The following is a 15,976-nucleotide window of genomic DNA, read 5'->3' as shown; positions in this document are numbered from 1 at the left end:
TGTCAATATTAAATTTTACTGTGTAAAAATGTCGCATAAAGTAATAAGAAAGCGTGCAAAGAACCGAAAAAGGGCAATGTTTGCCGGTTTATCTCTCCTTTGGGGGTTCCAAAAAAATTCGAGTGAGTTAAATTTTAAGATAAATAAACCTCATTTCATTTTGGAAAATGCTAGATAAACATTCACTTTGAAAAAGATTAGATTAAATTAGAAAATAATTTGAAAGGTCCTAATTAGATTAGATATATCAGCTAGCTAGACAAATGAAGCTTAATTTCATGGCTGGATAAACATATTTCGTGCTGCTAAGATATTGTTAGATTTGTTTAATTAGGATTTTATGTATTGTTGTTTTGGATCGTCTATGATCCAGATCCGTGTCAATCAAATCCAACATGACTAGGTACACTTTAGTCCAGAAAGATAACGAGGTTCTAAAGAGTTAGGCCCGCCTACTTTCACTTGGACGGGGGCAAGACGGACCCAGTGCTTCCTAATTTGGCACAGTTTGACATTGACTTGGATAAAGCTATTCATGTAGAAGACAGATAAGCGGATCGGGTCGTACCAGGATTATTTGAAAAAGAAGCAAGGCGAAAACCCAATTTATGTAACTGAAAAGACATTTTACATAATAATTCCAAACTGAAAATTATACACAAATAAGGTAGTTGTCACATTGGATATTTAGATGCGGATGTTCCAAGTTTGCCCGATTTAACCCAACAATGACATTTGGACAGCCATAATCCCTAATTTGATCTGGATTAGAAGTTTATAAACCAGGTTTGAGTCCCACGTCCCATGATCCATATCTTTTCCTGTCCGAGTGCTTGTAGACGCAAACCCATAAACATAAACAGGGAATGGCTCAAATGTTGATCGGTATCTACCACATCTCCCTATAAAAAGATGAAGTTCAAGGTTAGTCACCTACTATAACAACTAGGTTCGAGTTCAACCTCAAAAAGGTTAGAAACCAAGACAACTATTTATGCCAGTAACTCCCTTTATAAACCTTTAAAGATTTCTCACAATCTTAAATATGGGACTAAACAATTAGAATATTACACCTACGAAACATTGATAGCATTTGGCAATAGAAATACTAAAGTAGTGTTTCATGTATCTGTCATAAAAATTGGAGCTGCTTCATGAGACTTTACAACTCTTGCAAAAGTGCATTTGACAATAATAACACTAGTACGATACTATCTCTTGAATCTGTTCTCAAAATCAAGATAGATTCATAAAACACCACATTCAAGTATCTTAATCTTTAGAATAAATTCATGGAATACCATGTTGGTATTCTTATTGCCAAACACCCTCTAAGGTCTTATTATTATTATGAATTTGCAACAATGGTTGATTTTGTTTTTTATTTTCCCTATTCTTTGTATTATTGTTGTTTGAATAACTAAGGGAACAAGAGAAAAAGGAGAAGAAAATAGATAGCCATACCTTTATGGTAGGCTTGGGTGATGGACCCGAGGTACCGGCCCGGGTCGACCCAGCCCAGCCCGATCTGGCCCGTTACTAATTAAAAAAATATTTTTTTATTATTTTAAAATTTAATAATATGTATTTTATTATTAAAAATATATTTTATATTATAAAAATATATTTTATAATTAAAAAATATTTTTTATTGTCAAACGACCTGAGTCGAGAGAGCCAAGATCTGAGGCGGAGGCTTCAGGCCCGACGGGCCTTACTCTATGGGTTCCAAAAGATCTGCAAAAAAGTATTAATATTCAATCGACTGCACATTTGTCCATAGATTCTAGCTAATCGATGAGGAGTGGAGCCCATTTCACAAAATTATGAGGCTGACCATGTTCACATCGAAGTGAGTGGCCTGATGTAGACAGGGGTTTCCGAGGAATCGAATTGTCTTTCCAGAATTTTTTAAAAAGTTGATTGTCATTAGTGTTTACTAGTGAATCCATTTCTTTTCTTCCTTGATGATTTTGTTGTGTTTCGACATGAGCATGGTAACATGGAAACAAAATCCGTGCCTCTGTTTTCTAGAGAAAATTTTTTACCAAGTTCTGAAATTCTTACAGCACCTAAATCCAATGAAAGAAGTAATTGTGCTTGAAGCTAATAATCTCACAACTATCTTAGTGTTTTGGAATACAAACTCACGAAATTTTAAGAACATTGCCTCTTCTAATATCTGATCAAAATGTCACACCACAGAAAAATTGAATATAGTTCCCTAAACTTCTAGGTGTTTTTTCAATTGAGAGTTTTTAATATGCTTGTTGATATTATCCGAAGATCTTCCAAGTTACAAGCATAAGCATGTTCTTAAGACTTATTACTAGTTTCAGGGCTGGCATCCAATCTCAAAGAATGCTTTCTTACTGATAGGGTTTAGAAGTTCTGAGACATTCCCTGAAACAATCAGATAGCCTAAAACTAGTTTGAGTCCAAATTTATCGCTAATTCGGAGCTAAGATAGGTGTTTTCTCGTTAGACAAGTCGAGGTCGCTGCTCAAGGCATGTGATTAATAGTTTCCATTGGCTTTGATAATTATTTCTTGAGCAAATATCCAACCTGTGAACTGAACCTACCAAACCCAAACAAAACCCCAGTTGATTTAAAATGGGATTAGGATGTATCAGAAGACTTTAAAAAGTAAGTGGAGGGTTCCAGTAGCTCAGAGCAGGGCCTGACTATAAGCATGTGGATAGGCCCCACTTTAAGAGTGTTTTATATGTGGAATGCAAGACACTGCAGTGTAAACTGGGCTGGACCCAGGTGAGCATGGGTCCATGCCTGCACCCAGAATGATTAAAGCATTGCTGCACATATGGCCACAGCCATGTTGAGAGAATCCAATCCACAAACCTGTTCCATGTGAGCACTGGCCCTTGGTCAGTTGTATTCTTGTTAGTCAAACTCCAGGAGTCTTACCAGGACACTCAGACCTGGCGGTAGGTCTGCACATAAGTCAAGCCCAAGCTGCTGTATGTTTGTTTCTTAATGCAAATGAGTTCAAACAAAGATGTAGGTCGACCTGAACATGCACCAACCTCAGTTCAAGTTGGTCAAGCGTGTACATTCTTGATACCGACTAGAGGTGCCAAAGAAGATGATCTGTTCGCGGTCAGCTCGGTTGGGCCTGGTGGGCTGGGCTCAGAAAACTAGTTTGGTTTGGAGTAGGCACACCAACAAATTTGAAAGGTTCTTATGCCACCAACTTTGGGTGGATCTTTAGCATTAGTGTTCGATGGGTCTTGAACAAAAACCATATTAGGGTCTAAATTTTGTGTTAGGAAACAGCTAATTGAGCTCCACATGGTAGACCTAGTTCGATTTAGCTTGGCATGATCACTTAAATTCGAACTCACCCGGCTCAGTTTGGTGGGCTCGTGTGCCATGTTTTGACCGGTTCCAGGTTGGGCGCCATGAAGAGAGGAAAGGAAACTTTGGATCTTAAATCTACGATCCAAACATATTCTCGAAATAAGTTATATTCGGTTGAAACATAAGGGCTCATAAACGAGCAGAATATACATGCATCTCTAATCCTCAGATCCTAAATCCAAATCCACAGCGTAAACAATGTATTAGTCCACTGATCTTGCCTATCGATCTCAAGTTCTTTTTCACACATCCTCTGAAATCCAGTTTTAATTCAGACTCGAAATCCATTACTAGATCTTACATTGTTATCGAATTTGGATGTAACTCATATTAATTGGACATCTACCGCATCCTATTATTAGAAGAAGGATGTTAAAGAGAACCGGGATTAGTAAATAGTAATCTTCCACCAAAGAAGACTAAAAGAGGATAGATCTTAGATCAGTAACCCGATCCAGATATCTCATTCAATTCCATTACCAACGTGGATCAGACAGCCGGAAAGGGCAAATCGGTAATCTCGTAATGTAAACCTCCAGACACCCGCCATAAAACTCTGCATCTCCACCACCATCTGCTCCTCCTCCTCCTCCTCCTCCTTTCTCTGTCTCAATAATTAACAATTTCTGGGCAGTCTTCTTCACAGATGGGACAGCTTCACCTCCCTCTCTAAGCCGATCTCCTTCGTGAAGCCACTTGCTTTCAGTTAGCTCGACTGAAGTCTGTAAAATTCCAGTGACGCTCACAGTCTCCATTTCCTTTTCCCCCTAGCTCGACGAGTTCCAGACGCAGCAGAGTTGACTAAATCCATGCTCTAGGAGACCACTGACAGAATGGGAACTTGCATGAGCAAGAAATCGTGGACGGCCGACGATGAATCTGAAGCGTCGTCAGGTAACCCGCCGGAGGAGAAGGTGAAGGAGGTCCTATCCGAGACGCCGAGGCCGAGCATGCGAGCGAGGCGTTCGACCGAGAAGGAGCCGCCGGTGAGGCGCGACCTAGTGACGTCGGAGAAGCGCCGAGAGGCGGAGGAGAGCGTCGACGTGTCGGAGGCGGTCAGCGCGAGCGAGGGCGTGTCCGTGGCGCTGACGGAGGAGGACAATGCCGCGGAAGTGCAGCAGCCGATCCGTCGTAGGTCGTCTCCTGGAAAGAGGGGGTGGGTCAGGGAGGAGTTATCGGGTAGGAAAAGCCCGTCTCCGTCGCGGAAGAGGGAGGTTTCGCCGGAGAGGAGGACGGAGGGTCAGGGCACGAGGGCTGCTGGGAGGTCGCTTTATGGTGGAAGTCCGGGCGGAGAGTGGAGGAACGGGATGAGGAGGACCGGTGGAGAAATAGGTATGAGAGGGAGTGGTCGGAGATCGAGATCCCCGGGGTCTCCAGCGGATTCCGGCGGGAGACCAGTGGTAAATAGGAGCGGATCGAGGAAGACGCTCCATTCGCCTGGCCGGGTACCGATGACCGGCTGGGAAGATAGTCGAAGGGTACTACAGTATGGCAGCGGCTACGGCGGTTATGGTGGTGGCGGCGATGGGGATCAAGAGGAAAACCTGAAGCCACAAGATGAGTTTGGTTCTGCTCCTAGCGAGTCTCTTGAGAACCCTCTTGTTTCCCTGGAGTGCTTCATCTTTCTTTGATCTCGCTTTGGAGTCCCTTCCACAATTTTGCTTCTCCACTTTTTCTGTGGCTTTTCTCTCGGGAAATATATTATTCCGGCAGTCAGTGCACCGGAAACTTTTACGGTGGCTGGAGAAGTTGCTGTAAATGGAAGTTATCTGAAGTGGGGAAAACCGAATGCTCTTTTGGCTTATTAGTCTCTTTTCGCTGTTGTACATAGTCGGTCCTCCTAGTGCTATTGAAACAGAATTCTTCCCTGTTCTTTGCCTTCCCTGGTTTCTGAAATTTTCTTGTTTGGAATTTAGCTCTCTCTCTATCTTTCCCTTCCGCTGCTTGTTGACCACTTTTAGATGTGGCTTTCTCTCTTGTTCCATTTTGGAATGTACACCTACTGATAGAATGCTCTATCCTCTTTCTCACTGTGGGGACGAAGGAGCCCCGTGTCGCAGAAACTGTTCACTGCGTTGCCAAATTTTTCTTACCATATGATGTTCCAATTAATGCTCGAATTTATGCCTCTGCCACTCGAAATTTATGGTATCGGAAAAGAAGCCACGCATGGCACAACCTGGCCACTGCCCACTCTTTATGAACAATAATCAGCATCTTCAACAGCAACACCAAGAAAACTTCCACATTCCAAACCCTCTATATACCAGAGGCAAGATGGATCCAGTGAGCTGTCTTCAAGAAGAGTGACGCCCGGTGACACAGAACTTTTCCGGTGGGTCCCTTCACCGAGCGCTTTTTCCAAACGGTGGACCAGTTCGGGGGACCCGCCATGGACAGATCACGGCCTTTGGATCTTCCAGTCGGACGGTGCTGGTGGTGGGGGGGAGAGAGAACACCGGTGCTTATGTCTGGCACCAAACTCCATGTGGTTGTTAATTGCAGAAAGGGGTGGGATTCCCAAAACTCCATCTAGATCTATATTGGATGAAACAAGAATCATGTGAGGGTCAGAAGTGAATCATGTGAGGCCTCCACGCCCATTGTGAGCTGCTGCCACCTCTCTCCCCTTACTGTTTGTTCATAATTTGCTGTTCAGATTCAGAAGGCAAACTAATCCTGCAGAAAGAAAATTCCCATCTTCTGTCCTGTTGCAAGCCACTCTTTCAGTCCCTTGTATGTGCGTATCACTTCCCACTTGCTTGTCTTTTGATCTCGATGCATTAAATTACGTGGTAGATGGCAGTAAGATCAGTAAGTACCATATTTTTTAGGCAGTCCCTTGAGCGTGAATGAACTGTGCCATTCTTTCTTTTTAATGCACCTTAAGTTGAGCGACAGGATTGGCGAAAAACTCGGATGAATTAAAAGTGGAGTAGTGGGAAGAGTGCAGGATGTCATGCGACAGACTCCACCGTGTTTGACTCAATGACGCTATCAGTATCTTCAGTTGGCCTGGGATGGAGAAAACTTTTGTAAGTTCTTCAAAAGTCTCTCACTTTTTAGGAGTACGCCCGGAAAGCTCCACTTGGGAGCGTTTGATTACCGTGGATTTTAAAGGGTCTGACAGTGGACCTACCTTGAATTCATGGCTCTAACAAATTGTAGAGAAGCCCAAATCTAAGATCTCCTTTATGCTTCAACTCCATGGATCTCAAGTCAAGGTGCAGAAGGTCGGACTGGAGGCCTATGGACTTGAGCAAGTTTACAAAGTCATGGTGTCAGTCTCACATCTTTTGAACATAAGATTCAAATTCTTGTTATAAATCAAGGACTCTAGAGTCTAAGATCCCCAAGATAGTAAAGCACCTTGAATCATAGATTGATTGAAGGTAATCAAACACATCTTATGGGCTGAATTTTGCTGACGATGTAACCACGCTATGCTTTTACAAATCTTCTTGGTTTTTAATATTTTCAAGAGAATTGCTAAGCAATACCACTCTTATTGTTTTGAGTTTTCATGTTCACTTCAAAAATGGAAGGTTGGACACATTTAATCATTCATCGTGACACGATTCACAATCCATCTTACCATATGCTCACCCTATATGAAAAGTTCGCAAAAATTCCAAATAGCTCCAGCCTAGTGCCCAGCTTGGGTGAGCCCATTTTTATGGTCCTGACCCGGCCTAGTTCCCAGTCTTATTTGAAATACTTTGGGATTGCAGCGTGCCATGTCTAGAACCTGTGTATGACTTTCAGCTTTACATTTTTGCACTAATAGAAGTTACGATTCGAGATCCTAAAAGGGAGAATCTGATCTCAAAAGATTATATCCCAAGTAATCAAACGCCTCCAAAAATTAGTTTTGTACTTTTCACAATAAGATTGAGGTCAAATCTATTTTGATTAATGCAGAGCCTGTGATTTTGAATTCCTGGGATTTAGGATCAAGATCTCTCCCCTCTTATCTTTTAGATCAGAACTTTTGACAGTGTTCTCCATAGAGGGGAATGAGCATCTCAAGTGTGAATCTTGGGTTCGACCTACCTGAGAACTTTATGGACCATGGCGTGTGGTGTGAATTTTTTCCAAACATAAAAAAAGACCACAACAAATTATACCTATGGATTGAAGACTCACGGCATCGTCCAAAAAAGGGCCAAAGCTCTCCACCTAAGCTCTATCCCCAAAGGTATATGGTCTGCTTTCGGTATCTCGAGATGTCACCCATGTTGTACTTCAGCTTGCAAGTCAGTGGCCCCCATTTGCAGCACAAAGGTTGATGCCACTGGGATTCGAAATGGGAATCGACCCCCCTGCCCCAACCATTGCATTCCTGCCCCAACCATTGCATTGGGAATGTAAAAAGTTAAAATAACATTCTTCACACAGTCATAATTGAATAGTGTAGATCCCTACTTTGAAAAAACCTAATTATATAGTCAAAATCCAATTTTTTTCTATTGGATACATTGGAAAGATCAGAAACTGAAAAATCAATTGCCGAACGTTTTCAAGTTACAGTTTCCACTTACACGTACAAAAATCATCTTCATATCATTGTCAAAGTTTCTTGCCATAAATATTTCATTTGCATAATGCCACTAAGATCAATACTTGAATGGAAACCAAAAGTCATGCGATTCAGCACATGAACTGAATCGATTCAGGATTGGAATTGTTCGCGAATCTGGTTGATTAAAAATGTTTTTCAATTCAAAAAATAAAAAACTAGAAGAAACTGAAACAGGGATGCGAAAAAAAAACGTAAAGGCTTAAATTTTTTTTTTCAAAATAAAAATGAACTACAAAGTATGATCTCAATCAGTGAAAGCAATTTACTGTTAGATAATTGCAATATTTCTTTTTTTTTTCTCTCTCATATTGTGGAAGAAGAAAACTATCATCTTCACAACGTGGAGACAAAGATGAAAAAGAGGATAACTGCAGTAATTTCCATGCCTGTTTAATGCACCATTGTATCAAACAGGCATTTAGCGAAATACTGTCAACATCTTTTGGGAACTAAAGACGGCAAAAGGTTCAGGAACTAACATGGGTTGCATGTTAGGGGATATGCAATTACTGAAATACCCTTTGTAAATGAAAAAAAAATAAATATCATTGTGAAGTTACCTTTTCTGAAAAAATGAACAACATATCCCGAACAGGCTCATTTGTCCATGGTCTGAATTACACTCTAAAATTTATAGCATTGTTTTGGTTCAATATTCTCTACTAAACAACATTTTTTATGGGATTGAATTTTGAGGTCAAAATGCAATTGCCATGAAGGGAAGTAGGACTCAACTTTGACATGAAAATGTTGGGTTCCACCTTTGTTATGCTTACACTTAAGAGCAATAAATATTACTATTTTCCTAGCAAAATGGGCCTATTTTGACATAGAACTACGTGAAACAAGCAAACGCCTTAGTCAATGGTTTAAATTGTTCGTAGTCTTATTGTCGATCTCTTAACTTCAATCAACTACTTGCTTTGCTAGGGAACAGAGCTCCCTAGCTTCTTGTTTATAGCTGTTGGATGTACAAGAAAACGTCGAGAATGTGGAAAAAATGGACAAAGAAACCAGTTCATGCATTCGTATCTTGTACTCCGTGGAGGAAAAATATAAAAGCAGATTTGCAATAGATGCCTTCAGTTTCAATCAATAAAGCACCACCCGTCCATGTGAACCATGTGCTCGCGCTTGGTAAAGGTGAGTTCTTCTTCTTCCTGCACTCGTTCCAGAAGCCAAGTCGGTCCACTGCCTCAAATTAACCTTCTATTAAATTCCCCCCCACCAAGACATGTTCACCATAGTCCATGACAACTATATAGATATATATATATGAAGGAGAAATGAACTTACGTTTTTGAGATTTGAAGGGTCGCCAAGTACCAGAAGGGTGTGAACTCCAATGCATTTGGTGCAAAAAAAAACTAACGTCCCCATGACAACGATCGTTACTTTTCTCCTTTTAATTTTCCTTACTTTGAAAGTTGGGCCAAGACCTTGGGTGGGGTTGTTCTGCTTTATTATTATTATCATGTTGGATTCAATGATCATTTGCATGAGAAAAGAAGCAAATCGTACTGTTCTGCACTAGATCAACAGGGTCATCAGTTTCTAAAGCAACTAAAGAACAGTTAGGCCCTAGTTTCCATGATTACTGCTTTTCTTTATGTTTGCAAATTGCAGTGCATTTTAGAAGTACAAGACCCAGTAGTAGCGCTAATATATTTTGACCAGTACAAGGCTGATGTGAGAGCTCCTCATAAGTTTTAAGTCATTACAATGTTTTTTTTTTCATTTTTCCAGTGAAATTTTTTATGTGCTTGGTTTTTCCGCAGCCCACACCAAGCATTTGGTATCATGTATCTTGGCAACTGATTCAGGCATTGGTGAAGACAGTGACTTTGTTTCTTTTTTTCTATCATGTGAAATAGAATTGAACCAGGGGCGGCGGAGACAAGGTAGGGCCAGCATGGGTTCTAGCTGGGCCTTAAAAAAAAAAAATTTTAAATGTATATTTTAGAAAATTTCAATTGTTGTATATAAAAATTTTTGAAAAATAGTATTTCGACCTTAGCTAAAATTTCAAAACTTTAATTCAACACCCCTCATGAAAAATTTTTGGCTCTACCCCTGAATTGGACATTCTGCCAAAATATGGCCCGTTGTGAGCATTCCAGCTAGGGACGATACCCCGTCCGGCGAACACTTTAAACTAAGCATGGGCATTGGGTCGGCCCAACATCCAAAAACCAGGCTCGGGCCCGATACAACTGAGCCACAGCCCGAGTCTGACCCGATTAAATTTAAAAATATTTTTAAATATAAAATCATACATAAATATAATTAATTGTAATAAAACATTATAAATATATATATATATATATATATATATAATCATAAAAATTAAAAAAAAATCAATTATTCGACTCGAATCGGGCCGACCCGGGTTCCTTTTTCTTAGGTTCGGGCTCGAGTTGAGCCGAGTACCTGGCAGCTGCCCGAACCGTGCCCAGCCTTAGTTCACCTTACTTTGAACCATGCAGCGGTGGTGATGAACCATGCAGCAAAACTCCTTTAACCTCTTAAATTGAGTTTAAAGGCTGTGGAAATTTCTCTCCTCTAAGTTGTCCAACTTGTTTCTGTTAAAATTAGTTTTGCTCCCGCCAAAAGGCTGCATGAAACAAGAAGCATACTGGAAAGGACAGCAAAAATAAATATGGGTTTGGGTCAAGCTGAGGGCAAATTGAATCGGTTTCATGGGAAGAAAAGGTCCAGAGAGGGTGATGCAGCCTGGGTCAAATGCAATAATGCATGAAGTAGCTCTGTAACTCAAGAAAGAGTATGCACTTCTAGCTTGTTCTTCCTGCGCTAATTCACTTCTACATTATTCAATGTGGCTCTGACGGCTGGAAGGAACTCGACGGTGAACTGGATTTGGTGTAGATGGTACACCAATACAAATGACGTCCACGTCAAAGATCGACGCCCTTTAAACCCGTCACTAAAAACCAAGTCCAATTATTTATTCACGACCAGAATTCGATGTTTTAAAGGTTGGTTAACCATGTGTTCTTCTACCCTCACTAAGTTCTTCTTTGATCATTTATGAACATGGGAATTGATAACTGATCTTAGGGTTTGCTAACGAATTATCATCATGGTCTTGGAAAGCAGCTGATTCTGTCGCTTGTTGCTCCTGAGGCTCGATATTTTCCAAATGGAGAGTTTGGCTCACGCACAAAGAGAGGGAGAGAACTGCAAGTGTTGCAGGCAGGTCAATGGAAGACCGTGTGGTCCTCCACGGGTCCTTCGTACGTTTAGCATATTCTCTCTCTGAAGATGGAATTGTCAGGCAGAGTTCCCCACCAAAACCCGTTTAAAATCGGCGCTTCATACGACAACTTTACAACCCAAGTAGAACGCCAAGCCAAAGGACGTTTCTACAGAATAAAACTTTGCGGAACGATAATTGATTCTTCACAAGTTGGTTCATTCTGCCTTCCAATCTCTTCATCGACTCAACCCTTGAATCCAGAGGACTTTGGTTTTTCCCCAAGTTCAAAAACCAAAACAATAAACATCCAAAACTTCAAAGCAAAGTTAGTAAACAGTTTAACATCAAAATCCAACTACGACCTTTATGATTCCTTTTTCTTACAGACGCGTTACGTTTTTTTACATTCGACAACATTTCGAAATTGCAATCTCCAGACAGCATTCCTCTCTCCGGAGATATTCTCTCATTTCGTCTCCATCACTGGTTTTCTTTCTTCTTTGCTTTTTAACAGTAAAAACTAAAAACATTCCCCGGACAGCATTCCCCTCTCCGGTGACTGTGAAACTCCCGTTTCATCTCCGTTACATATTTTTGATGTAAGAACAACAAAAACGTTTAAAAAAGAAAAGAGAGAGAAAAAGAGGGAAGAAGATCGGACCAAAGCTTACGCCTGGTCAGGGTGGAGGGTGGGCTTCCGGAAGGAGACGATGTGGCTGTTCATCATGAAGGCGGTGACGCATTCCGAGACTCTTATGTCCTCCATCCGGAGCTCATAGAGCCGCTGCGCATACTCGGGCACGTAGACGAGATCCCACAGCACCGCCCTGCCGCCGGGTTTCAGCACCCTCACTACCTCCTGGATGGTCTTGTTCCTCTCTGCCGCCGCCGCCGCCGACTTCTGCCCGTGCTCCTTCCCCACCGTGTGCAGGAACACCGACGAGACCACCACGTCGAAGTAATTGTCCGAGAAAGGCAGGCAACGAGCATCGCCCCTCCGGCAGGTCACGTACTCCTGAACGCCCTCCACCGCCGCCGTGCGCAGCGTCGCCGAGACCGTCTTCCGTCGATCGAGGCCCACCACCCTCCCCGAGCTGCCTTCTTTCTTCAGCTGCAGAGCCACTGCGTTGAGAAGAATCCCCCGGCCGCACCCCACGTCGAGGGCGTACTTGACGACGGACCAATCAGGCACCATTGACACCATCCTCTGCGCCATCTCCCAGTGGAGCGCTACACCGGAGTACCAAATGTTGGCGGCGGCCACAAAGAGGCAGACGGCGAGGAGCGCCGTCAGGCAGCCGGAGAATCCGGCAATGAAGCGCGGCGCCCCGGCGGGCAGGAAGGGGAGCCAATTATGTAGGGAAATGCAAAGCATGTCAAAGTAGGCCAGCAGAAGGATGGCCAGGACGGTGAAGAAAGAGGCTTGGAGGAAGAGGAAAACAAGGGATTGCCATTCCTCCATGCCATAGGTGGCGTATAGCTGCATCCAGTCTCTGCCCGTCTTCCCCATCTACTTCTTTCTTCTCCTTCCTTGGAAGCCCAAATTTCTATATCGGGAGGGCCGGTTTCTTTCTTCCCCTCTTTTCTTATCCACAAAACCTACAGAAGGAGTTAACCAGGAGGATCGACGAGAGTTTTCTTTGGGTTGCTATCGGACGGAACTCCGGAGACGGTCCGGATTTTTTGGGCTTCTGTGACCGCGAACAAGAAATGGGATTCTCCCTCAAGACTGTCGGCTCTTTAATAAAGGTCGAAGGAAAAGAGAGAGCATATCAGGAAAAGGGGCACCCTTTTAACAAAGAATCATGAGGGCGGCATGAGAGTGCATGGGAAACGAGTAGTTCATCTAAAGAAGCCGAGCTGTAACTGCTGGAGCACTTCACCAGGAGCTACAATTTAGGAGCTACTTGATGAGAGAGAGAGAAATAGAGAGAGATCAGGACGCGATTCCGCGTGAATCTGACTCTTATCTTTACGACCGGATCGGTGAAAAGATGCACCTTTTTTGCAGCCGGGACAAAGGAGATAATCGAAGAAAAGATTGGACGGAAATGGACGGTTCAGATTTCAAGTTCGGACGAACAGATCGCGCCAGAGTTGAAGAGCGGACAGGCGATACTATTTCTGCAGATGATGCCAAGTGTGAAGGCGAAGAAAAATGAGAAAGAAAAAGGTGATATATTCTGCTTGGACTACAGTATACGAGTTCAAGTTGCTGAGTAAACAGCTCAGGGAATCACGATTTCATACCGTAGGCTTGCGTACCTCGAAACAGAGGACTCTCCGGTCTACTCTGTTGGCCAGATATCGGGAAAAGTTAATGGAAAATGGAACAGGTTAATCTCGTCGCCAAAGCAGAGAAATTCTTCGACAGACGGCGTTTTGAGCGCAACGCCTGGTTGAAGAACCAAAGCAATCAGGATTTCTCAGATTCTGGAACTCCAAACGCAGATAGCTCCCGATCTACGGCATTCAAGCAGCAAGAGAGCTAAGTGAACCCGACATTTTCTAAGCTGTAACACTTCAGCAGATCTCATAAGGAAACAAGCTCATCTGACAGTCGATGTCTCAATGTCCGACAAGTTCGAAGGCCGCGAGACTGTGAAAATCCGGCACTCTGACCGTCAGGATCTCCAAAAGCCGATCTGAAGCAACTTCCCGATCGACTACTCTCCAGAGAGTAGGTTGCTATAGATTTTGGGATCTATCGATCGCTCTACCGGGGGAACACATAAAAGAAGGGAATTGAAGCCGCCGACAATCCGTAACACTCCGGAGAGCTACTTGTAGCCCGAAAGCACGGAGTAAAACACAAGGTCTCACCAGAAGCAAAGCCAAAAGAAAGCGACTCCTTTAAAAACAAGAACAGTCCAGAAATCGGAGACGAAACAAGCAGCGAGCCACTCGATTTTCTCTTTTGGGAAGTCCAAGCGTCGGTGAGCGACACGACCGCTTAGGGAGATCAATATCAACGCGAAAGCGACTCCTCGCCTTATTATGAAACCGGAGCGGGGGGACTGGAAAAAGGGGAAAAAGAAGAGAAAAAACCTTCGCGATATCGCGTTTTTCCTGGTCTTCAACCGCGATTGATGATCTCACCCACGTTTGGAGTTGAATAAGCTCCGGAAATCGCGGCGATGCTCTACCGAGTCGGCACTACTGGCTCGGATCCTTTAACGCTTGGGCGAGGGGGAAAAAGACCGCAGAACCACGACGGAATTCGGCGGAAGCGGTTCGAGTCCTGCCGCCGCTGATCAGACAGTTGCGGTGGAAATAATCAGGCGGCCGGAGGTAAACGGTGGGGCGGCCCGTCTCTGTCTGCGTACCGTCGCGGTCAGGGCGGCTGGGAGCAGGAATTTACCCTCGAGCTTCACCGTTACGGTTAACTCTTGGCTCAGCAGCCGCAGACCGTGACCGCCTCCAGTTAAATCGTCTCGTTTTTGGCTCGAGCTCGAGAAATCAGAAGTCATTAATGGCCTCCACCCTCACAAACAATAAACAAAAGAAGAACAAAGATCGCCTATTCGACGGTGAGCATTTCCCCTTCTGCCGTTTTTTTCCTCTTTTTCCTGATGGAAACAGAAACGAATTGGGTGAAGGTAAAAGCTTAAATGCTCTAAGATCCACCACCAGTTCTTCATCTGTTTGATTGACAGTTTTGTCTCAGATCAAAATCATATAATTGATCATATCTGCGCGGCTAAACTTGTTCAACCGAAATAATGAAAACAAAAAAGCCAAGAATTGTCAGTATTTTTTTAAAACCTGTAGCTTTTACCGAATCCCAACACAAAAGCGAAGATATTTTGTACTCTTGCGGGATGCAGAGCAGGCCGAGCCTCTGCGGATAACAACATGCGACGCGTTACTTTCGAGGGCCATCGCCTGCAGCTTGCGTAATTTACCTTTTACCCCTTGCAAATGGACGAACAAGATTCTCGGTGCTCGGTGATGAGTCCAGCGGAGGCAGAGGGTAAAGTCGTCATTGTGCGAGGACGCCGCGTCCGCCATGGTCCGGGCCGCGGCACCACTCTTACCGGTTACTGCTGGCGGGCGCTCCCGGGTCCGTAATCCGATTGCTTCCACCGCGGGAAAAGGGTGAGATTTAAAGCATTTTTGCTTTGCTTTTTCAGAAACTATTCTTTATTCAGAATCCTGCCGCTTTATTTTTGTTATTTGCTCTTTAGTTTCAATTGGAGTGAGTCAAGAATGGAATATCAAAATGCAGCTTAAACTTAAACATGTTTTGGCAGGAACTTGCTTAACTTTTTAAATGGTAGTTCGAGCCAGCGCTGTGGTTAAGAATCTCCCCCACCCCACTGTTTCCGTGTGCACACAGTAAGACAACCCAGCTTTTGCCCATAGGAGATGGCTGCCCGTTGGCTATTTTAAAATTGTTGTTGGCGAATTGTTATATGAAACTAGGGATGCATTTACTCCCATTTATTGGGTGTTTACATTTTTGCATTCAAATTCGGATTTGAATGCAAACGGAAAAAAGTTTGTCCCATGTCTAAATTTGATTTTTTGAATTCACAATCCAAATCCGATTCGGGAGGTAGAATTGTACAATTCCCACTTCACATTTTTTCTCTAATTGACCTACAAGCAGATTCCGAATAAAAAAAAAACTCAGTAAACAATAATAAACTACACGTGAGCTCGCAACACCATTTTGAACTTTTCGAATATGTGATCTTATTGCGTTGCATGAAATCAGACGCATTCCGTCTCTTTTTTTTATTCACAAAGCAAAGTCAGAAAACTGCAATTTAGTATTGGGTGGGAGACACGATCA

General features: G+C 43.1%; 2 protein-coding genes across 2 annotated transcripts; one reads left to right on the top strand and one right to left on the bottom strand.

Moving 5' to 3' along the window:
- Positions 1 to 3,959: 3,959 nt before the first annotated feature.
- Positions 3,960 to 5,471, top strand: LOC116264567 (uncharacterized). Its single transcript, XM_031644870.2, has one exon. It carries the CDS (start codon positions 4,213 to 4,215, stop codon positions 5,008 to 5,010), a length of 798 nt encoding a protein of 265 aa, XP_031500730.1. The 5' UTR covers positions 3,960 to 4,212; the 3' UTR covers positions 5,011 to 5,471.
- A 6,044-nt stretch (positions 5,472 to 11,515) lies between these two features.
- LOC116265962 (uncharacterized) lies at positions 11,516 to 14,666 on the bottom strand. The gene is made up of 2 exons (XM_031646986.2): positions 13,429 to 14,666; positions 11,516 to 13,302 (listed from the first exon to the last, which is right to left on the bottom strand). The coding sequence occupies exon 2, from the start codon at positions 12,686 to 12,688 to the stop codon at positions 11,846 to 11,848; it is 843 nt and encodes a 280-aa protein (XP_031502846.1). The 5' UTR covers positions 12,689 to 13,302; positions 13,429 to 14,666; the 3' UTR covers positions 11,516 to 11,845.
- Between the last annotated feature and the right edge of the window lie 1,310 nt (positions 14,667 to 15,976).

The sequence above is a fragment of the Nymphaea colorata genome, chromosome 1 (genome assembly GCF_008831285.2).
Source record: "Nymphaea colorata isolate Beijing-Zhang1983 chromosome 1, ASM883128v2, whole genome shotgun sequence".
Lineage (NCBI taxonomy): Eukaryota > Viridiplantae > Streptophyta > Magnoliopsida > Nymphaeales > Nymphaeaceae > Nymphaea > Nymphaea colorata.
This window is presented reverse-complemented; position numbering and strand designations above follow the sequence as displayed.